Raw genomic sequence first — 23,205 nt, 5'->3', positions numbered from 1 at the left:
TGATTGGCCTGTGTGTGTGACTGTCTGTGTTGTGTTACTCAGGGTGACATTGGTCCCATCGGTCCAACTGGACCCCAGGGAGTAAAAGGGGTCCAAGGAGTCAAAGGAGAGAAGGTAAACCACACAGAATAGTGTCATCCATCTTGTCATTACCTCAGGTTCCACCATAACCCATTTCCTACCCTGAAATTCACCCCTACCCAGCAGACATAACAATCACATGGTGGGTTTAACAATCACATGGTTGACATAACAATCACATGGTCAACATAACAATCTCACATGGTCAACATAACAATCACATGGTCGACATAACAATCACATGGTCAACATAACAATCACATGGTCGACATAACAATCACATGGTCAACATAACAATCACATGGTCAACATAACAATCACATGGTCGACATAACAATCACATGGTCAACATAACAATCACATGGTCAACATAACAATCACATGGTCAACATAACAATCACATGGTCGACATAACAATCACATGGTCAACATAACAATCACATGGTCAACATAACAATCACATGGTCAACATAACAATCACATGGTCAACATAACAATCACATGGTTAACATAACAATCACATGGTCAACATTACAATCACATGGTCAACATAACAATCACATGGTCGACATAACAATCACATGGTTAACATAACAATCACATGGTCAACATAACAATCACATGGTCGATACAACAGTTACATGGTCAATATAACAATCACATGGTCAACATAACAATCACATGGTCGATACAACAGTTACATGGTCAACATAACAATCACATGGTCAACATAACAATCACATGGTCAACATAACAATCACATGGTCAACATAACAATTACATGGTCAACATAACAATCACATGGTCAACATAACAATCACATGGTCAACATAACAATCACATGGTCACATAACAATCACATGGTCAACATAACAATCACATGGTCAACATAACAATCACATGGTCAACATAACAATCACATGGTCAACATAACAATCACATGGTCAACATAACAATCACATGGTCAACATAACAATCACATGGTCGATACAACAATTACATGGTCAACATAACAATCACATGGTCAACATAACAATCACATGGTCAACATAACAATCACATGGTCAACATAACAATCACATGGTCAACACAACAATCACATGGTCAACATAACAATCACATGGTCAACATAACAATTACATGGTCAACATAACAATCACATGGTCAACATAACAATCACATGGTCAACATAACAATCACATGGTCAACATAACAATCACATGGTCAACATAACAATCACATGGTCAACATAACAATCACATGGTCAACATAACAATCACATGGTCAACATAACAATCACATGGTCAACATAACAATCACATGGTAGGTTTAACAATCACATGGTCAACATAACAATCACATGGTCAACATAACAATTCACATGGTCAACATAACAATTACATGGTCAACATAACAATCACATGGTCAACATAACAATCACATGGTCAACACAAACAATCAATCACATGGTCAACATAACAATCACATGGTCAACATAACAATCACATGGTAGGTTTAACAATCACATGGTCAACATAACAATCACATGGTCAACACAACAATCACATGGTAGGTTTAACAATCACATGGTCAACATAACAATCACATGGTCGACACAACAGTTACATGGTCAACATAACAATTACATGGTCAACATAACAATCACATGGTCAACATAACAATCACATGGTCGATACAACAGTCACATATAACATATTATTGTGTTATATGTGGACAGAGAAACAACGATGTTGTGTGTGGTCTGTCTGTTGGGTTTCTACAGGGTAGTCCTGGGTTCGGCATTCCTGGACAGCAGGGACCAAAGGGAGAAAATGGTGAAAGGGTGAGTGCTTCACTACCGGTGTGTGTCATTGGTCAGATGACCTAACGAAGAGCCAAGTCGGACTGAAAGGTTGTCTGATTAAATCACCATGGGAGCATACTGTTCTGTCCATTTCCTTTACTTTGATACGATCTTCTGTCCTGCACCTGATAAGTTAGATATGCATATTTATCTATTTTTTCTATTGGTCAGATGAGCCATGATGATACTCTAGGACAGGCTGACATGTTTGATGCGTTTGTTGGTCTCCACCTCACAGGGAAATGTTGGCTTGTCTGGGAAACCTGGACCCAAGGTAAATAACTTCTCTCAGTCCACTTTACATGCTATCAATATCATTAAATTGTAGGGACATTTTAGAGATATTCAAATAAAACCTACACGCAGCGTGTCAGTGATTCCATCTTTACAGGGGCACGATGGCTCTAAAGGGGCAGGGGGAACTGTTGGGGTCCCCGGGAATCCCGGAGCACCAGGTCTAAGAGGTAAAGATGTAAGTAGATCATGACTGGCTGTTATTGCAATGATGTGTGTGTGTGAGAGAGAAAAATGGGATCAATACATTCACATAGTTCTTCAAACAGTCAGCGTGGGTTAGATGACACTTGGCGTGACAATTATCCTTGTCTATAGGGTGTGCCTGGAATCAAAGGAGAATCAGGACTACGGGTGAGTTCATGCATCTGTATTCGCTGGACAATATTTAAGCAATAAGGCCCGAGGATGTGTGGTATATGGCCAATATACTACAGCTAAGGGCTGTTCTTATGCACGATGCAACGCAATAGTGCCTGGACACTGCCCTTAGCCATGGCATATGCAGGTAGCCTAGTGGTTAGAGCGTTGGACTAGTAACCAAAAGGGTGCAAGTTCAAACCCCCGAGCTGACAAGGTACAAATCTGTCGTTCTGCCCCTAAACAAGGCAGATAACCCACTGTTCCTAGGCTGTCGTTGAAAATAAGAATTTGTTCTTAACTGACTTGCCTAGTTAAATTATTATTGTCCATATATCACAAACCCCAGAGGTTCTATTCTATTCTATGTTGCTATTATAAACTGGTTACCAACGTAATTAGAGCAGTAAAAATAAATGATTTGTCATACTCATGGTACATGGTCTAATATACCATGGCCTTCAGCCAATCAGCATTCAGGGCTTGAACCACCCAGTTTATATTTCAGTATAGTCTCCTTGTATGTAACTTACCGTAATGCAATGAAACCTCTGCCAATAGCTCTGAACCTCTATGGCACAGGGTAATTCACTCACCATGTTACCTCTGGTTTACTGGTTCAAGCCCCAATCCTGCTGTTCCTCCTCAATCGCTACAACAGCATTATATTTAGACACAGCACCTACAGCATATGATTGGATACAACACCCACAAACATGCTTTCTCCTCAGGGAGAGCAGGGACCAGCAGGTGAGCCTGGTGAGAGGAACAAGGGTAATGTCTCCATGTTCTACCCAACTCTTATCATTTCTCTGCACACAAGTTTGAAATATGCTGCACTGTTGGTTGGAGTGGATATTTCTTGGCTTATCTTCACTCTATACTGTGACTGTAGGGCCCACTGGGGTTACCGGGACGACCAGGGACCCAGCAGAGAAAGGAGATACCGGGAACATTGGTTTGCCTGTAAGCATTGTCTGACTTTACTATCAAGCGCTATTTTGTTTGTAAAACTTTATTAGTCACTGTCAAAGATACAAACCTGATTGATTTGAATTGCTCAGCGCGGTTGGATATGTTCAGCGATATGATTTCCTCTTTGTTTCAGGGAACGGAGGGAAAGAAAGGAGAGCCTGTAGGTGTACAGTCACAACAACATGACGGACATGTATCACTGCATGCAGCGGTTGACTGACTCTCCATCACACTTGGTTTAGGTCAATGTCTCACGTCACTGACTTCGCCCATTGTTCAGGAACATCAACACTCTTGTGTTTCTAATTATATTCCTAGCCTGATAAATGCACAAATGAAAAATCCCAGCTTTATTAATCATGTTATGTTCCCCTTGAGTGAGTGTTGCATCTCCCATCAGTATTGTGATGGTGATGCAGGACTGCTCAGCTCGCACAGTGTGTTTACGAGCCGCTAGTTGACCGCACATCCCTCTTGTTTTGTTTTGTTCCCATGGTCTCGCCTCTGAAGGGAAAACCAGGACCTCCGGGAGGCGCGCAAGTCCATCATCCGTTACCTCTTCAGAACAACTTTCCATGAACTCAGCCATCCCTGGCAGATGGAACCAGTGAGAAGATGCTTGATGCTCCTAGAAGCCCAAGGGGTTAGATTATATATCCAGGGAGTTAGATGAAAACATGTGATTGAACATGGACTTTTTTTGGTTGGTTCATTGAGTTTCATATGACTAGTCCATCTTTAATTTAACCCTTTCAAGACCCTTTTTGAAGAGGACTGGACTTGTTTTATATTTCTGTTGTGTTTGTTCCCTCCAGCTCAGTTCAGACAACAGTATCCTGACTAGGGTGATCAAGGTGAGATAAGTGAAATCTACGTCATCGGCATGACATGGATCACTGTATAATAGATTTATATGTACTTAATCACTGTATAATAGATGTACTTTATCACAGTATAATAGATGTACTTCATCACAGTATAATAGATGTACTTCATCACAGTATAATAGATGTACTTCATCACAGTATAATATATATACTAAATCACAGTATAAAATATATATACCTAATCACAGTATAATAGATGTACTTCATCCCAGTTTAATAGATGTACTTAATTACAGTTTAATAGATGTACTTCATCACAGTATAATACATTGACATGTATTACTATTGTTCAAGCTCTTCTCCAGAAATACCCTTTTCTATTCTATACTGTTCTATTTTATTATATTATTTTCTTTTCTATTTGATTATGCTATTTTCTTTTCTATTCTATTCAATTGTTATTTTATATTCTATTTGATTGGGGCTGGTGTGTTTTCTCATCCATCAGGGTGAACCAGGACATCCCGGAGAGCCCGGTCTCAGAGGGGAGACAGGTCTGCCTGGACAAAGGGTGAGTGTGATACTTGGAGGTCACAGGTCATGTTTGGCAGGTCATGGTAATAATAGCACTGCATTCTTCTCTCTGTAGGGTCCTGATGGAAAACCAGGATCTCCAGGAACGGTATGACCATATGAGTAACAATGAAGAGCTCTGTCGCTAAGTTGTATCGCTAAGACTTTTCAAACGTTCTGTGAACAGGCTGATAGAAGCTATGTATGTAATACCCACAGCGTTGAATGACCTCTAAATAACTGTGACCTACAGGGTGAAGGTTGAGGGCTTATATTGGTATTACATTGTTGTAACTGATGTTTACATCTGACCCCTGATAACATGTTTGACAGGGAGGGTCTGTGTCAGGGAGAGATGGTCTGGATGGGTTACCAGGAAAACCTGGATCCAAGGTTTGGACACCTCATCCCCTCACTTCCTTTCACATCTGTTGTTGTTATTCTAATGTGAACACACACAAACATACACGTACTTAGACTAGATGTATTGTTGTAGTTTGTCAGCATAACAGAACCATTATCACAGTAAGAGTTCACATTGACAGAATTGGTTGTTGATCGTTCAATCCATAAAAAGTTGTAGCAGATAATCAAGGTGTTGTGCTTTGAATGGTTTCCTGTCTGCAGGGTGACCCAGGAAAGACAGGCGAGCCAGGAACGGTGAGTGCAGTATTCATACCCATTGAATAAACACATTTTGCTCTAATTCCTTTAATCAGAGGATAACTGCAGTCCAACAGAGCTACAGGGTGTGTTTAAAGCCCAGCTCTGATAAACCTGATTAAACCAATTGTGGTTTCAATTAAAGACTGTTGTTAGTTGATGATCAGTTGATTCAGGGAGTGTTACTGCTTGGTGAGACAAAACCCTGCATTGGCTGTGGTTCTCTAGGACTACAGCAGTTTCCCTCTTGCATTACACTACATTACATTGATTGATGATGTGCACGGACTAACCAAGTACTTCAGAAGATGTTTTGGGTTACTTTGGGATTAGACAGTCAAACTAGCTCACAATGTTTTTCTAAGTTATATTCTTCAAGAATCAAACAGTAGGTATTATTAATTTAAATGATCAAAAACCATACAGTTGGTGGTGTGATTTTCATAATTTACATGTTTAAGCCTTCTGCTGTGCAAAGTATGTGGACTTCTCTCAGCAGGAACTTGTCACAGGTTCACCTACTGTATAGGGTAGTGGTGATTACAGCCTATTCATTGAACATTATGTACTAGCAATGTTGTACTAGTTTGATGATTGTTAGTCATCCATGAGTCATTTAACAATATCATAATGTATACAGAGGGCAAGGAACCCCACTTATAGATGGGAAACATGTGTGTGTGCGTGTGTGTGTGTGTGTGTGTGTGTGTGTGTGCGTGTGTGTGTGTGTGTGTGTGCATGTGAATGTGTGTGTGTGTGTGTGTGTGTGTGTGTGTGTGTGTGTGTGTGTGTTTGGGGTTTTAGTGTTCTGTGTTTGAGATATCAGCTGTGTACCTGTGTGTGTGATTTGTGTGTGTGTGTGTGCCTGTGTGTGTCGGTCTGAGCAGAGGGGAGAGAAAGGAGACCAAGGCAGGGTGGGGATTGCTGGAATGCCTGGTTTACCTGGGACCCCAGTGAGTATGTTTCTGTCATCATCATAACATACACATACAGTAATTACATTTGACATGACTTAATATACAGTTGAAGTGGGAAGTTTACATACACTTAGGTTGGAGTCATTAAAACTAGTTTACATACACTTAGGTTGGAGTCATTAAAACTCGTTTTTCAACCACTTCACAAATTCCTTGTTAATTAACAAACTATAGTTTTGGCCAGTCGGTTAGGACATCTACTTTGTGCATGACACAAGTCATTTTTCCAACAATTGTTTCCAGACAGATTATTTCACTTATAATTCACTGTATCACAATTCCAGTGGGTCAGAAGTTTACATACACTAAGTTGACTGTACCTTTAAACAGCTTGGAAAATTCCAGAAAATGATGTCATGGCTTTAGAAGCTTCTGTCAATTGGAGGTGTACCTGTGGATGTATTTCAAGGTCTACCTTCAAACTCAGTGCCTCTTTGCTTGACATCATGGGAAAACCAAAAGAAATCAAGTATAAACACCATGGGACCACGCAGCCGTCATACCACTCAGGAAGGAGAAGCGTTCTGTCTCCTAGAGATGAACGTACTTTGGTGCGAAAAGTGCAAATCAACCTTGTGAAGTTGCTGGAGAAAACCGGTACAAAAGTATCTATATCCACAGTAAAACAAGTCATATATCGACATAATCTGAAAGGCCGCTCAGCAAGGAAGAAGCCACTGCTCCAAAACCGCCATAAAAAGCCAGACTACGGTTTGCAACTGCACATGGAGACAAAGATCGTACTTTTTGGAGAAATGCCCTCTGGTCTGATTAAACAAAAATAGAACTGTTTGGCCATAATGACCATCGTTACGTTTGGAGGAAAAAGGGGGGCTTGCAAGCCGAAGAACACAATCCCAACCGTGACGGGGGTGGCAGCATCATGTTGTGGGGGTGCTTTACTGCAGGAGGGACTGGTGCACTTCACAAAATAGATGGCATCCTGAGGGAGGAAAATGATGCGGATGTATTGAAACAACATCTCAAGACATCAGTCAGGAAGTTAAAACTTGGTCACAAATGGGTCTTCCAAATGGACAATGACCCCAAGCATACTTCCCAAGTTGTGGTCAAATGGCTTAAGGACAACAAAGTCAGGGTATTGGAGTGGCCATCACAAAGCGCTGACCTCAATCCTACAGAGAATGTGTGGGCAGAACTGAAAAAGCATGTGCGGGCAAGGAGGCCTACAAACCTGACTCAGTTACAACAGCTTTGTCGGGAGGAATGGGCCAAAATTCACCCAACTTATTGTGGGAAGCTTGTGGAAGGCTACCTGAAATGTTTGACCCAAGTTAAACAATTTAAAGGCAATCCTACCAAATACTAATTGAGTGTATGTAAACTTCTGACCCACTGGGAATGTGATGAAAGAAATAAAAGCTGAAATAAATCATTCTCTCTACTATTATTCTGACATTTCACATTCTTAAAATAAAGTGCTGATGCTAACCGACCTAAGACAGGGAATTTGTACTAGGATTAAATGTCAGGAATTGTGAAAACTGAGTTTAAATGTATTTGGCTAAGGTGTATGGTAACTTCCGACTTCATCTGTACATAGGTATTCCAACAATTTGGCTATGATTTGTATAGCAAAAACACTATATCATTATTTGAAGTTCGATTTTTTTGCTTGTTTGTAAGTGAAATATTTACCTCTTGATATGTAGGGTAGACCTGGCATTGATGGAAAGAGAGGTCTGGCTGGAAAAGATGTGAGCATTTTTGTCTCTTTGTCAAATAATATTGTATTTTTAAAATGTTCCTGCTCTGTTCCAGCATTTTAATGAGATCACTTAAAAATACCCACAAATACCCCAAAATGAAGTTTTCCTAATTATTCTCTTGAGACAGGGAGAGCAAGGACAAAGAGGAGATGATGGCAAAAAGGTATGATTTGGAGCAAGTCTGGCTATTCCCTAAACACACCAACACAATAAACCATATTTGTGATTTTGCGTCTCTAACCCTAGGGTGATACAGGTGAATCGGGGACTGAGGTAAGTTATTTTATTTTAATAAGGCAGTATTAATTATCATCAAATTATTAACATGATAATTAAGCCCAATTGTTAATTTCTCCTATCTCCCTCAGGGTAAAAAAGGGGAATTGGGTGCTCCGGGCCCACCTGGTACCCATGTTCTGGTTACTCAACAAGAGGTAAGTACATCTCCACATTCTCTACAAACTGGTGCACCATGTAAGAACAATCTTCCACATTATCCATGATAACCCGTCTGTCTATTGCAGGGTTCTCCAATAGGCATCCTACGTGGTTTTATTTGACCCCACCAAGTAAAAATATGATTAAAAAACTATATATATACCAGTCAAATGTTTGGACACACCTACTCATTCAAGGGTTTTTCTTTCTTTTTACTGTTTTCTACATTGTAGAATAATAGTGAAGACATCAAAACTATGAAACAACACACATGGAATCATGTAGTAACCAAAAAAGTGATAAACAAGTCAAAATATATTTTAGATTTGAGATTCTTCAAAGTAATCACCTTTTGCCTTGATGAAAAGTTTGCACACTGTTGGCATTCTCTCAAACAGCTTCACCTTGAATGCCTTTCCAACAGTCTTGAAGGAGTTCCCACATATGCTGAGCAATTGTTGGCTGCTTTATCTTCACGCTGTGGTCCAACTCATCACAAACCATCTCAACTGGGTTGAGTTTGGGTGATTGTGGAGGCCAGGTCATCTGATGCAGCACTCCATCACTCTCCTTCTTGGTCAAATAGCCCTTATACAGAGGTGTGTTGGCTCATTGTCCTGTTGACAAACAAATTATAGTCCCACTAAGTGCAAACCAGATGGGATGGCGTATCGCTGCAGAATGCTGAGCCATGCTGGTTAAGTGTGCCTTGAATTCTAAATCACAGACAGTGTCACCAGCAATGCACCTCCACACCATCACACCTCCTCCTCTATGCTTCACGGTGGGAACTACACATGCGGAGATCATCCGTTCACCTACTCTGCGTCTCATAAAGACACGGTTGGAACCAAAAATCTAAGATTTGGACTCATCACACCAAAGGACAGATTTCCACCGGTCTAATGTCCATTGCTCATGTTTCTTGGCCCAAGCAAATCTCTTCTTCTTATTGGTGTCCTTTCGTAGTGGTTTATTTGCAGCAATTCGACCATGATGGCCTGATTCACACAGTCTCCTCTGAACAGTTGATGTTGAGATGTGTCTGTTACTTGAACTCTGTGAAGCATTTATTTGGGCTGGTAACTCTAATGAACTTATCCTCTGCAGCAGAAGGAACTCTGGGTCTTCCTTTCCTGTGGCGGTTGTCATTACGTGGCCATTTCTTGGTGTAGATCATGGCTTTCCCCTCTCTCTCACTCTCTCCTACACCCAGGTTCTGTTATCTTAGGCCATAAATTCATGGCAGAGACTCTCTCCCCCTGGTCATGCAGAGAGAGAGACCACAGAGTGATCAAAGGATTTCACTTGGCTGAACTCCTAAATCCCCAAAATGGGGGAATGAAATTATATGTCCACTAGTAAGAATGTGGGAAGGGTCCGTGGACACTCTTGCGACTAGCAATCCCGTATCCGGGAGCGTAATCATAGCCTCAAGCGCATTACCATAACGCAACTTTTCCTATTCATGAAAATCGCAAATGAAATGAAATAAATATATTCAAACACAAGCTTAGCCTTTTGCTAACAACACTGTCATCTCAGATTTTCAAAATATGCGTTACAGCCAACGCTTGACAAGCATTTGTGTAAGTTTATCATGGCATAATGCTATGCTAGGCTCTGCTGGCAGCAGGCAACATTTAAGGATACTTAAATTCACACAGGACACCAGATAAGACAGGAGCATTACACCAGATATAACAGACTGACCCTTGCCCCCCGGCACATAGACTATTGCAGCATAGATACAGTCAGACTGCCTCTGGCTGTATTGCAGCATAGATACAGTCAGACTGCCTCTGGCTGTATTGCAGCATAGATACAGTCAGACTGCCTCTGACTGTATTGTTGATGAATGTTCCCAGGGTGCCACCCTTGAAGAGATGAGACAAGCATTCCCTTTGCCAATGGGACCTCCTGGGGCTAAAGTAAGCACAATGTTCATACTCTGCATGGTTCTATCTATAATTGAATCTAATGGGCATAGTCAGCTGCAGCATCTACACCCAACAACTGCCTGGCAAGATGTGTATACTGTATATGTTGATTTATTGATTGATTGACATGGATGGATTGGTGGGTTGATGGATGGATTGGTGGGTTGATGGATGGATTGGTGGATTGATAGATTGGTGGGTGGATGGATGGGTGGGTGGGTGGGTGGGTGGGCGGGTAGGTTGGTGGATGAATTGATGGGTGGATGGATGGATTGGTGGATGGGTGGGTGGGTGAATGATGGGTGTGTGGGTGGATTGTGGGTGGGTGGGTGGGTGGGTGGGTGGGTGGGTGGGTGGGTGGGTGGGTGGGTGGGCTTGGATGGATTGGTGGGCTGGTGGATGGATGGATGGATGGATAGGTGGATGGGTGGATCGGTGAATTTGAGGTTGGATGGATTGGTGGGTTGGTAGCTGGATGGTGGATTGGTGGATGGATGGATGGATGGATGGATGGTGGATGGATGGATGAATGGTGGGTTGGATGGATGGATGGATGGTGGGTTGGTGGATTGGTGGATGGATGAATGGTGGATGGATTGGTGGGTTGGTGGATGGATGGTGGGTTGGTGGATGGCTGATTGGTGGATGGATGGATGGATGGATGGATGGATGGATGGATGGATGGATGGATGGTGGGTTGGTGGATGGATGGATGGATGAATGAATGGTGGGTTGGTGGATGGATGGATGGATGGATGGATGGTGGGTTGGTGGATTGGTGGATGGATGAATGGTGGATGGATTGGTGGGTTTTTGGATGGATGGTGTATTGATTGATTGATTACATGATCCTATATAGGACATGTGATTTATATGAGTTGATATGATCCAAAAGTTACTAGCAGGGCTTAGCTTTAGACTTGTATGTAGAATGTGCTTGATATCATGCATTCTGAATGCATGTTTCCCTCTCTGCTCCTCTGTCTCTGTGTTTAGGGTCCACCAGGGATGAAGGTACCTCACTTTACTTTATTGATGATTGAAGATATAACTGATGTGGAATTGTAATGTCTACTTTATATGTTCAGGGAGAGCAAAGAGAGAGCGGATTGAAAGGGAAGAAAGTAATGTGTTCTCAGTAAAAAAATAATGATTTATTCGTGCTTATTCATGAAATGTATTATAAAGTGTTACCAAATATTGTTTGACACATCCAGTCAGTGAAATAAAATCAGTGAGGAATTTGAAAAGGACATTGTTTTGTCCTGACATGCTCCTATTCCTCAGGGTGACGCTGGTCTTCCAGGGAAAGCAGCTGACATGAAGGTAGACATCTCAGAACTACATTAACGCCACATACATTTCATGGAAAACAACAAATCTTGGAAAAAAATGTTTTATTTTCTCCTTCCCAGAACATTGAAGTAATGTTTGAAGACTATGGCATAAGGGTAAGCTCTTGACTCCGAATCCCAAACAGTTTTGTAGTTCAACGTTTTTCATTTCACTGCCCAAGGCAGCTGTCTCATTAAGAAAGACTCTGTTTCCCAGCTGCCCTTGCTGAAGGCACTGATTGACAGGCTGCTGCAGGACGGCATGGAGGAGCTTCTGCAGGAGCTAACCACCTCTAGGAGAGTCAATGAGAAGGAGAAACACGGCTCCAACATTATCACTGACTACACAGTATGTACCCAGTCCATGCATATCTCTTCAACCCAAATCACACCAGGGGACATACCTGGTCATTTAGTGGGTTATTCCTGGGAGAAGTTCAATAAGGAGAATTGGAATGTCAATTATCTTTCTGAATTGACTGAATTGCAATGTAATTTACCATAACCCTGGTGACAAGCCTAGTATCAGAACTCTTAGATAGTGCTGGACTCATGAGTGTGTTAGTACTGGACTCATGAGTGTGTTAGTGTTGGACTCATGAGTGTGTTAGTGCTGGACTCATGAGTGTGTTAGTGTTGGACTCATGAGTGTGTTAGTGTTGGACTCATGAGTGTGTTAGTGTTGCACTCATAAGAGTGTTAGTTCTGGACTCATGAGTGTGTTAGTGCTGGACTCATGAGTGTGTTAGTGCTGGACTCATGAGTGTGTTAGTGTTGGACTCATGAGTGTGTTAGTGCTGGACTCATGAGTGTGTGTTTTGAACAGAGTAAAGTAAAGTATGAGATCTCCAAGGAGCCTCTGACAGAGATGGACACCATAGAGGAGGCAGTTGACTCTGACCTAGACAGACAGCTACCAGAACCTAACTCTGTGAGTATCCACTCCAAACATGCTACATGACATAGGGACGCTTTCCCTCACACATATTAAGTCTAACCCGAACACAAAAAAAGCTAGTTCTATGGAGATTCTCATATGAGTATTGTTTTTAGTCCACGACTAGTCTTTATCTGTATCCCAGAAATCAACCCATATTATAAAGCCCAGTCTATTTATGTATCCGAACAGATACACTGTTGTACAACAGTATGTAGTTATTCATCCAGGTCTCTATCTCATGAAGGATGCTTTGAATGAAACGGTGGAGGGCCCCACATTCTGGAACCTCACCCCTCTTCATGGTCTTAATGGCCTCCAAGACGTGGGGAGGATAGAGAGCACCTCTAAGGGGATAGAGGGGACACTGACAGTGGACGAGGACTTCAGTGAAGCTCCCTCGCCCAAGTTGCCTTTATCAAACTCAACATTTAACAACACAACGTCTGAAGAGGTAAGGGGTACCTCTTCTACTCAAACCCCACAGCCAAACACTGGCTCTACTCAAAACCACAACCAAACAGTGGCTGTCAAATGAACTTTTAAAGGTGAACTATGAATAGTACAAGGTGTGTGTGTGTGTGTGTGTATGTGTGTTTTAGAGGGTCTCTGAGGTACCAGGGGCAATAGTAGAAACTGTTCACCTCAGTGAGGAAGACTCCTTGAAGAAGAAGAAGAGTCGAGAACGGAAGGTGATGTCACTACAAATAGATCTTTTTGTTTTACATCTGATAAACACAACCTTGTTGGGTTCAAATCCATATCAAAATTTGAGAAAAGTGTGTAATTTGGACATAAATTATGCAATTAAATGTAAGTTGTTCACAACCTATTTGTATTCATGACTATACAAGCAAATGTTATATTTAAATAGGTTTAAATAGATACTGTAAAAGAAAACATGTAAACTTTCCCTTTAACATTTTCTTAAATTGACATATTTTTTTTTTGCGATAATTTTCTCTCCCATGAATCAGCCCATGACACAGATATAAATATCTTTGACCATAACTACCACAGCATGTTAGATGTGTATTTCCTATAAAGCATTACAACTTTTAACTGTGAAATTCTGAACCAGGGCAAGGGACAGAAAGGACGACATAAGAGGCAAAGACAACGCCTGGTAAACGCCCAAACTAAAGATGTAGTCAAAATAACCATATAAATGCCCAAACTAAACATGTCTAACATTTATGTTATCACCGTCTGTTGCTAAGCATGTCACCCTCACCTGTTTTAACCTCAACTCCTTCAAATGACAGTGAGAAAATAATTACTATCATTTCTTTCTAAGCAAACATAACATTTATCGAATTCTAAACCTAAATTAAAACTAAGCTTATTCAACTGTACTTGCTGTGCCTAACTTGACCAATAAAAGGTATTAAATCATCATAACATACATTTTAAAATGACTAAAAGCATGATTTTTTTCTCCTAACTTGCTTTTTTATTTTGTCCTTATTGTTTAGTACTTGTAAGTCATGTCCTGTACTCTCTCTTTGCTGCTTTGGGTCAAATACATGTTTATGATAGACATGTTTGTCTCCTCTTGATCCCATTTACACATGGGACTCACCTTTTTCTCTCCTCTCTGAAGACGAGTACAGAGGAGGAAGAGGAAGCGGAGGAGGAGGAATTATACGACAGGGATGAGTACAGTTATGAATATGAGGTGAGTAACTGTCAAGTGAAATGTAAATTAACATTCCTAATTATTTGATTGGTACATACTATTTATCCTAACTACAGTATTAAATCATTATTTTGTGACGTTTGTAAAAGTGTTTTAGAGTGGAATGTTTTTCATAGTTATTCTTAATTTTTGTTGAAGGATTCCACAGATGATCCCTTACTGTCAATGGAAAAGCAAGGGGAGTTTGAAACCACAACAGAAAGCACACTACATGGAATGAGCAAAGAGGTGAACACTTTTCCTTTGCCACTGTATCTCTAGATATAGAAAAATGATAGTAAAGACAACGGATAGTAAAACATGTCATTTTGACCTTTGAACCAGGAAATGTACATACGGCATTCTATCCAGTAGTGGTCATTACTGATTATATGTCCATGTTTCTTAGAGTGGCCTGACAACTTTAGGTCCATATCCATCCCAGTCACCGGGACACAGTGAAAAGGTATGAAACTGGAGCTCTTTTCCTGAGATACTTTGTAAAGTGCAAACTGTGTCAAGCAGAGCCAGCTCCATGGACAGCTCTGAGTTGAGTGGTAGAAGACTATGTGACGTGTGTGTGTGTGTTTGCTGTATTATATATTGTTCTTGAAACATACTACACTTTGTTCCAAAGCAGGGGGAATTCATCACACCTATCCTACCCAGCACAACGGAGGAAACAGAGAAGGTAAGTCTGTGACTGACTGCAAGATTTTACCTGATGCTTTACTAACCATGACCCTGAAGGATATGAGGTGTAAATGGACACAACTAGACTTCTATTCAACTTTACTTACCATGATCCTGAGGGATATGAGGTGTAAATGGACACAACTAGCCTTCTATTCATCTTTACTAACCATGATCCTGAGGGATATGAGGTGTAAATGGACACAACTAGCCTTCTATTCATCTTTACTAACCATGATCCTGAGGGATATGAGGTGTAAATGGACACAACTAGCCTTCTATTCAACTTTACTAACCATGATCCTGAGGGATATGAGGTGTAAATGGACACAACTAGACTTCTATTCATCTTTACTAACCATGATCCTGAGGGATATGAGGTGTAAATGGACACAACTAGACTTCTATTCATCTTTACTAACCATGATCCTGAGGGATATGAGGTGTAAATGGACAAACTAGCCTTCTATTCATCTTTACTAACCATCCTGAGGGATATGAGGTGTAAATGGACACAACTATATGAGGTGTAAATGGACACAACTAGCCTTCTATTCATCTTTACTAACCATGATCCTGAGGATATGGGATTTCTATTCATCTTTACTAACCATGATCCTGAGGATATGAGGTAAATGGACAAACTAGCCTTCTATTCATCTTTACTAACCATCCTGAGGGATATGAGGTGTAAATGGACACAACTAGATTCTCTTTACTATTCATCTTTACTAACCATGATCCTGAGGGATATGAGGTGTAAATGGACAAAACTAGCCTTCTATTCATCTTTATCCCTGAGGGATATGAGGTGTAAATGGACAAACTAGCCTTCTATTCATCTTTACTAACCATGATCCTGAGGGATATGAGGTGTAAATGGACACAACTAAACTTCTATTCTCTTTACTAACCATGATCCTGAGGGATATGAGGTGTAAATGGACACAACTAGCCTTCTATTCATCTTTACTAACCATGATCCTGAGGGATATGAGTGTAAATGGACACAACTGTTTCTGAGGGATACAGGTGTAAATGAGGTCTTTACTAACCATGATCCTGAGGGATATGAGGTGTAATGGACACAACTAGCCTTCTATTCATCTTTACTAACCATGATCCTGAGGGATATGAGGTGTAAATGGACACAACTAGCCTGATCCTGAGGATATGAGGTGTAAATGGACACAACTAGCCTTCTATTCATCTTTACTAACCATGATCCTGAGGGATATGAGGTGTAAATGGACACAACTAGCCTTCTATTCATCTTTACTAACCATGATCCTGAGGGATATGAGGTGTAAATGGACACAACTAGCCTTCTATTCATCTTTACTAACCATGATCCTGAGGGATATGAGGTGTAAATGGACACAACTAGCCTTCTATTCGTCTTTACTAACCATGATCCTGAGGGATATGAGGTGTAAATGGACACAACTAGCCTTCTATTCATCTTTACTAACCATGATCCTGAGGGATATGAGGTGTAAATGGACACAACTAGCCTTCTATTCATCTTTACTAACCATGATCCTGAGGGATATGGGGGTGTATATGAGGATGAGGGATAAAATGGACACAACTAGACTTCTATTCCTGAGGGTTTTCTTTACTAACCATAATCCTGAGGGATATGAGGTGTAAATGGACACAACTAGCCTTCTATGATCCTGGGATATGAGGTGTAAATGGACACAACTAGCCTTCTATTCGTCTTTACTAACCATGATCCTGAGGATATGAGGTGTAAATGGACACAACTATGAGGGATATGAGGTGTAAATGGACACAACTAGCCTTCTATTCGTCTTTACTAACCATGATCCTGAGGGATAAGGTGTAAATGGACACAACTAGCTTCTATTCATCTTTACTAACCATGATCCTGAGGGATATGAGGTGTAAATGGACACAACTAGACTTCTATTCGTCTTTACTAACCATGATCCTGAGGGATATGAGGTGTAAATGGACACAACTAGCCTTCTAACTTTACTAACCATCTATTAAATGGACTTTATTCTCTTTACTACCATGATCCTGAGGGATATGAGGTGTAAATGGACACAACTAGCCTTCTATTCGTCTTTACTAACCATGATCCTGAGGGATATGAGGTGTAAATGGACACAACTAAACTTCTATTAATCTTTACTAACCATGATCCTGAGGGATATGAGGTGTAAATGGACACAACTAGCCTTCTATTCGTCTTTACTAACCATCCTGAGGGATATGAGGTGTAAATGGACACAACTAGACTTCTATTCGTCTTTACTAACCATCCTGAGGGATATGAGGTGTAAATGGACACAACTAAACTTCTATTCAACTTTACTAACCATGATCCTGAGGGATATGAGGTGTAAATGGACACAACTAGACTTCTATTCGTCTTTACTAATGGTGTTGCAGTTCATGTATGCCTCCGTTGGACTGTGGGTGTATGTATGTGATGCAAAGTGCTTTGATCCAATGATTATCATTGGCATTCCAATACAAAGGTTGTAGGTAATTGATATAATTTATATGTTCTAACTTATCTTCTTTATGTGTTTCTTGGTTGATTAGAATTCCCAAAAGAAAGCCCTGCCCAGTGTTCAATAACATGAATACATAGTCCGATTGTGTCGTAATAATGATTGGCCAACCATCGTAGTGATCTGAGCACTTGTCATCACTGCGTACATTGAGATCTTTTGTCTGTCTATCAACTGTGAACATTTCACCAGTGCAAAATGTACCACAATTCCAATTTTAAACATGAATTATTAGGCCTGCGTGAAAAAAAAGATTTAATGTCTTAAATAAACTAAATATATATTTGACTTAAAGATTTAACACAAATGGGCCAACTTACAATGGAAGACATACATACTGTATTCCAGCATGCATTGGTGCATGACCTCTGAACTTTGCCTGAATGGTAATGTCAAGAGCTGCAACCAAAATGAACTTTTCCAATAACATTTGTAGCTCACTGGGCAGCCCGTTATCCACACCAATACTTTGAGTCTTATAGCAGTGCCCTGATTGTGTTATGGTAGTGATCAGCATAGTGTGGGAACCCTCCTAATTCAAACTCTACAAACTCAAATGATTACGGAGTTAAAAGAAGGTACCTGAAACTCAATTACTCTGATGCAATACATGTATTAATGAATCCATCACACACATTCATGAGGAGGGTGTGTTGTTGACCTTGCACGTGTACATCTCTAGAGACAAAATGAGGAAGTCATACAGTTGATTTGGGTCCCCACCCACTTCCCTGAAAATAATGAATTATTAGGAATTGATTAGTTTATCATTATATGCCAGTTATATACCTGTTATTAATTGTGGTTTGTGTATCGAACTCCGATGACTGTCTCACTCACCAGTAATGCTGTCATTATTTTGTGACGTTTGTAAAAGTGTTTTAGAGTGGAATGTTTTTCATAGTTATTCTTAATTTTTGTTGAAGGATTCCACAGATGATCCCTTACTGTCAATGGAAAAGCAAGGGAGTTTGAAACCACAACAGAAAGCACACTACATGGAATGAGCAAAGAGGTGAACACTTTTCCTTTGCCACTGTATCTCTAGATATAGAAAAATGATAGTAAAGACAACGGATAGTAAAACATGTCATTTTGACCTTTGAACCAGGAAATGTACATACAGCATTCTGTCCAGTAGTGGTCATTACTGATTATACAGTGGGGCAAAAAGTATTTAGTCAGCCACCAATTGTGCGAGTTCTCCCACTTAAAAACATGAGAGAGGCCTGTAATTTTCATCATAGGTACACTTCAACTATGACAGACAAAATGAGAAATAAAATCCAGAAAATCATATTATAGGATTTTTTATGAATTTATTTGCAAATTATGGTGGAAAATAAGTATTTGGTCACCTACAAACAAGCAAGATTTCTGGCTCTCACAGACCTGTAACTTCTTCTTTATGAGGCTCCTCTGTCCTCCACTCGTTACCTGTATTAATGGCACCTGTTTGAACTTGTTATCAGTATAAAAGACACCTGTCCACAACCTCAAACAGTCACACTCCAAACTCCACTATGGCCAACACCAAAGAGCTGTCAAAGGACACCAGAAACGAAATTGTAGACCTGCACCAGGCTGGGAAGACTGAATCTGCAATAGCTAAGCAGCTTGGTTTGAAGAAATCAACTGTGGGAGCAATTATTAGGAAATGGAAGACATACAAGACCACTGATAATCTCCCTCGATCTGGGGCTCCACGCAAGATCTCACCCCATGGGGTCAAAATGATCACAAGAACGTTGAGCAAAAATCCCAGAACCACACGGGGGGACCTAGTGAATGACCTGCAGAGAGCTGGGACCAAAGTAACAAAGCCTGCCATCAGTAACACACTACACCGCCAGGGACTCAAATCCTGCAGTGCCAGACGTGTCCCCCTGCTTAAGCCAGTACATGTCCAGGCCCATCTGAAGTTTGCTAGAGAGCATTTGGATGATCCAGAATAAGATTGGGAGAATGTCATATGGTCAGATGAAACCAAAATATAACTTTTTGGTAAAAACTCAACTCGTCGTGTTTGGAGGACAAAGAATGCTGAGTTGCATCCAAAGAACACCATACCTACTGTGAAGCATGGGGGTGGAAACATCATGCTTTGGGGCTGTTTTTCTGCAAAGGGACCAGGACGACTGATCCGTGTAAAGGAAAGAATGAATGGGGCCATGTATCGTGAGATTTTGAGTGAAAACCTCCTTCCATCAGCAAGGGAATTGAAGATGAAACGTGGCTGGGTCTTTCAGCATGACAATGATCCGAAACACACCACCCGGGCAACGAAGGAGTGGCTTCGTAAGAAGCATTTCAAGGTCCCAGAGTGGCCTAGCCAGTCTCCAGATCTCAACACCATAGAAAATCTTTGGAGAGAGTTGAAAGTCTGTATTGCCCAGCAACAGCCCCAAAACATCACTGCTCTAGAGGAGATCTGCATGGAGGAATGGGACAAAATACCAGCAACAGTATGTGAAGACTTACAGAAAACGTTTGACCTCTGTCATTGCCAACAAAGGGTATATAACAAAGTATTGAGATAAACTTTTGTTATTGACCAAATACTTATTTTCCACCATAATTTGGCAAATAAATTCATTAAAAATCCTACAATGTGATTTTCTGGATTCCTTTTTCTCATTATGTCTGTTAGTTGAAGTGAACCTATGATGAAAATTACAGGCCTCTCATCTTTTTAAGTGGGAGAACGTGCACAATTGGTGGCTGACTAAATACTTTTTTTGCCCCACTGTATGTCCATGTTTCTTAGAGTGGCCTGACAACTTTAGGTCCATATCCATCCCAGTCACCGGGACACAGTGAAAAGGTATGAAACTGGAGCTCTTTTCCTGAGATACTTTGTAAAGTGCGAACTGTGTCAAGCAGAGCCAGCTCCATGGACAGCTCTGAGTTGAGTGGTAGAAGACTATGTGACGTGTGTGTGTGTGTTTGCTGTATTATATATTGTTCTTGAAACATACTACACTTTGTTCCAAAGCAGGGGGAATTCATCACACCTATCCTTCCCAGCACAACGGAGGAAACAGAGAAGGTAAGTCTGTGACTGACTGCAAGATTCTACCTGACGCTTTACTAACCATGATCCTGAGGGATATGAGGTGTAAATGGACACAACTAGACTTCTATTCATCTTTACTAACCATGATCCTGAGGGATATGAGGTGTAAATGGACACAACTAGCCTTCTATTCATCTTTACTAACCATGATCCTGAGGGATATGAGGTGTAAATGGACACAACTAGACTTCTATTAATCTTTACTAACCATGATCCTGAGGGATATGAGGTGTAAATGGACACAACTAGCCTTCTATTCGACTTTACTAACCATGATCCTGAGGGATATGAGGTGTAAATGGACACAACTAGACTTCTATTCAACTTTACTAACCATGATCCTGAGGGATATGAGGTGTAAATGGACACAACTAGACTTCTATTCAACTTTACTAACCATGATCCTGAGGGATATGAGGTGTAAATGGACACAACTAGCCTTCTATTCAACTTTACTAACCACGCTGAGGGATATGAGGTGTAAATGGACACAACTAGCCTTCTATTCGTCTTTACTAACCATGATCCTGAGGGATATGAGGTGTAAATGGACACAACTAGCCTTCTATTCGTCTTTACTAAACATGATCCTGAGGGATATGAGGTGTAAATGGACACAACTAGCCTTCTATTCATCTTTACTAACCATGATCCTGAGGGATATGGGGTGTAAATGGACACAACTAGCCTTCTATTCGTCTTTACTAACCATGATCCTGAGGGATATGAGGTGTAAATGGACACAACTAGCCTTCTATTCGTCTTTACTAATGGTGTTGCAGTTCATGTATGCCTCCGTTGGACTGTGGGTGTATGAATGTGATGCAAAGTGCTTTGATCCAATGATTATCATTGGCATTCCAATACAAAGGTTGTAGGTAATTGATATCATTTATATGTTCTAACTTATCTTCTTTATGTGTTTCTTGGTTGATTAGAATTCCCAAAAGAAAGCCCTGCCCAGTGTTCAATAACATGAATACATAGTCCGATTGTGTCGTAATAATGATTGGCCAACCATCGTAGTGATCTGAGCACTTGTCATCACTGTGTACGTTGAGATCTTTCGTCTGACTAACAACTGCGAACATTTCACCAGTGCAAAGGTACCACAATTACAAATGTAATTTTAAACAATAAATATTAGTCCATCGTTATAATAAAAGTATATAAAGACATTTGATTAAAAGATTGGACACAACTGGGCCAACTTGCAATGAAAGACATCCATATACCAGCATGCATTGAGCATGACCTCTGAACTTTGCCTGAATGGGAATGTCAAGAGCTGCAAACAAAATATGAACTCTTCATGAGTGAATTTATACACTTACTGATTAAAACATTTTTTTCTGTTTTTTTTTTGTTTACTTTTTTTATTTTTAACACAGGACCTTTCCTCAATCCAGAAAGATTGAGACTGTAGATTTGTAAGCACGGAGTGTTTGTATAAACTGTGAAGTGAAGTGTATCGCTGGTGAGGAGCAGTCTACCCTTAACCTGACCAGCATAACATGAGGAGGGACTTCGCTTCGTCGCGCAATGATGATGCAATTTGTCCAATGTCACTCGTCCAATTCCACTTCTATGACCAGAATCGTGTTATATACTTAATTCAAATACCTAAAAGATGAACAATACATAGGTAAAGCTCAGTTAAATCAAGACAGTGTATTATATAACGATTATTGGACTAATAAATTCTTCCATCAGATGTCAGTGTTATTTTAGCATTGACTTTGCAGAAACTAATTTATTTATTAAAGAAGTTGAAAACGTTACATTGGACCTAAGCTGTAGTATCTCTCTGTCGCTTCGGTATTACAACAGTTTTTACCTCCTCGTCATTTCTTCAACCATATTCTAATGTTTTCAGTGTATCGCTGCTTATCAATTCCTCAACCAAATGTTATTTATTGAAAACATGGAAATAGATTGTATTTTGTTCCTTTTCTGTATTAGTTACTACTTTTTCAATGAAATGTGTTTCCATCATATTCTTCAGAATATATAGTATTCAAACCTGTTTACACTGGTGAAATGTTGGCAGTCTAAAGTTTTCTATTTGTATTTAACCTCTCTGTGTGCATCTAAGTAAATGTTCAAATGATCAGAAGTCTTTGTGTCTTCTTTCATCTAACATTAGAGCCTGTATTCCATTTCTGATACATCACAATCTGAAGGGACATATACACTTGATCCAGGGCTGCGTACGG

General features: G+C 40.4%; 2 protein-coding genes across 18 annotated transcripts in view; both read left to right on the top strand.

Annotated features, from left to right (window-relative positions):
• LOC118376561 (collagen alpha-1(XXVIII) chain-like) overlaps positions 1 to 4,031 on the top strand; it is a 9,543-nt gene extending 5,512 nt beyond the window's left edge. Inside the window, exons 6-14 of the mRNA XM_052513073.1 lie at positions 43 to 114; positions 1,865 to 1,924; positions 2,184 to 2,219; positions 2,337 to 2,417; positions 2,558 to 2,593; positions 3,331 to 3,373; positions 3,495 to 3,565; positions 3,708 to 3,734; positions 3,975 to 4,031. Coding sequence (XP_052369033.1) covers positions 43 to 114; positions 1,865 to 1,924; positions 2,184 to 2,219; positions 2,337 to 2,417; positions 2,558 to 2,593; positions 3,331 to 3,373; positions 3,495 to 3,565; positions 3,708 to 3,734; positions 3,975 to 4,031 — 483 coding nt within the window. The remainder of the gene's footprint in view (positions 1 to 42; positions 115 to 1,864; positions 1,925 to 2,183; positions 2,220 to 2,336; positions 2,418 to 2,557; positions 2,594 to 3,330; positions 3,374 to 3,494; positions 3,566 to 3,707; positions 3,735 to 3,974) is intronic.
• LOC127927166 (collagen alpha-2(V) chain-like) lies at positions 3,513 to 23,100 on the top strand. Of its 17 annotated transcripts, none has more exons than XR_008126444.1 (29): positions 3,526 to 3,565; positions 3,708 to 4,114; positions 4,390 to 4,428; positions 4,910 to 4,972; positions 5,051 to 5,083; positions 5,308 to 5,367; positions 5,602 to 5,634; positions 6,525 to 6,590; positions 8,288 to 8,332; positions 8,472 to 8,507; positions 8,591 to 8,617; positions 8,713 to 8,778; positions 10,651 to 10,713; positions 11,719 to 11,736; positions 12,010 to 12,048; positions 12,138 to 12,173; positions 12,274 to 12,405; positions 12,883 to 12,987; positions 13,241 to 13,447; positions 13,596 to 13,685; positions 14,075 to 14,119; positions 14,597 to 14,671; positions 14,831 to 14,920; positions 15,081 to 15,137; positions 15,309 to 15,362; positions 18,840 to 18,928; positions 20,681 to 20,737; positions 20,909 to 20,962; positions 22,381 to 22,405. XR_008126444.1 is itself a non-coding variant. In XM_052513077.1 (27 exons), exons 2-26 carry the CDS (start codon positions 4,067 to 4,069, stop codon positions 18,918 to 18,920), a joined length of 1,608 nt encoding a protein of 535 aa, XP_052369037.1. In that variant the 5' UTR covers positions 3,526 to 3,565; positions 3,708 to 4,066; the 3' UTR covers positions 18,921 to 18,928; positions 20,909 to 20,962. The 17 variants fall into 17 exon arrangements, 11 of the variants coding, with proteins under 11 accessions (XP_052369037.1, XP_052369046.1, XP_052369045.1 ...); XR_008126445.1 differs by lacking the exon at positions 22,381 to 22,405 and adding an exon at positions 21,928 to 21,950; XR_008126446.1 differs by lacking the exon at positions 22,381 to 22,405 and having other exon boundaries at positions 3,513 to 3,565.
• Positions 23,101 to 23,205: the final 105 nt, after the last annotated feature.

The sequence above is a fragment of the Oncorhynchus keta genome, unplaced genomic scaffold, assembly GCF_023373465.1.
Source record: "Oncorhynchus keta strain PuntledgeMale-10-30-2019 unplaced genomic scaffold, Oket_V2 Un_contig_9668_pilon_pilon, whole genome shotgun sequence".
In the NCBI taxonomy this organism is placed as follows: Eukaryota; Metazoa; Chordata; class Actinopteri; order Salmoniformes; family Salmonidae; genus Oncorhynchus; species Oncorhynchus keta.
The sequence above is the reverse complement of the archived record's forward strand: the minus strand, read 5'-3'. Positions and strand labels throughout refer to the sequence as shown.

Excerpts from the sequence above, each read along its gene's own strand:
- LOC127927166 (XM_052513077.1), top strand. The coding sequence starts at position 4,067 with ATGGTCTCGCCTCTGAAGGGAAAACCAGGACCTCCGGGAGGCGCGCAA. Across the intron at positions 4,429-4,909 it reads TCCTGACTAGGGTGATCAAG|GGTGAACCAGGACATCCCGG; the intron begins GTGAGATAAGTG and ends CTCATCCATCAG. Across the intron at positions 5,635-6,524 it reads AGACAGGCGAGCCAGGAACG|AGGGGAGAGAAAGGAGACCA; the intron begins GTGAGTGCAGTA and ends CGGTCTGAGCAG.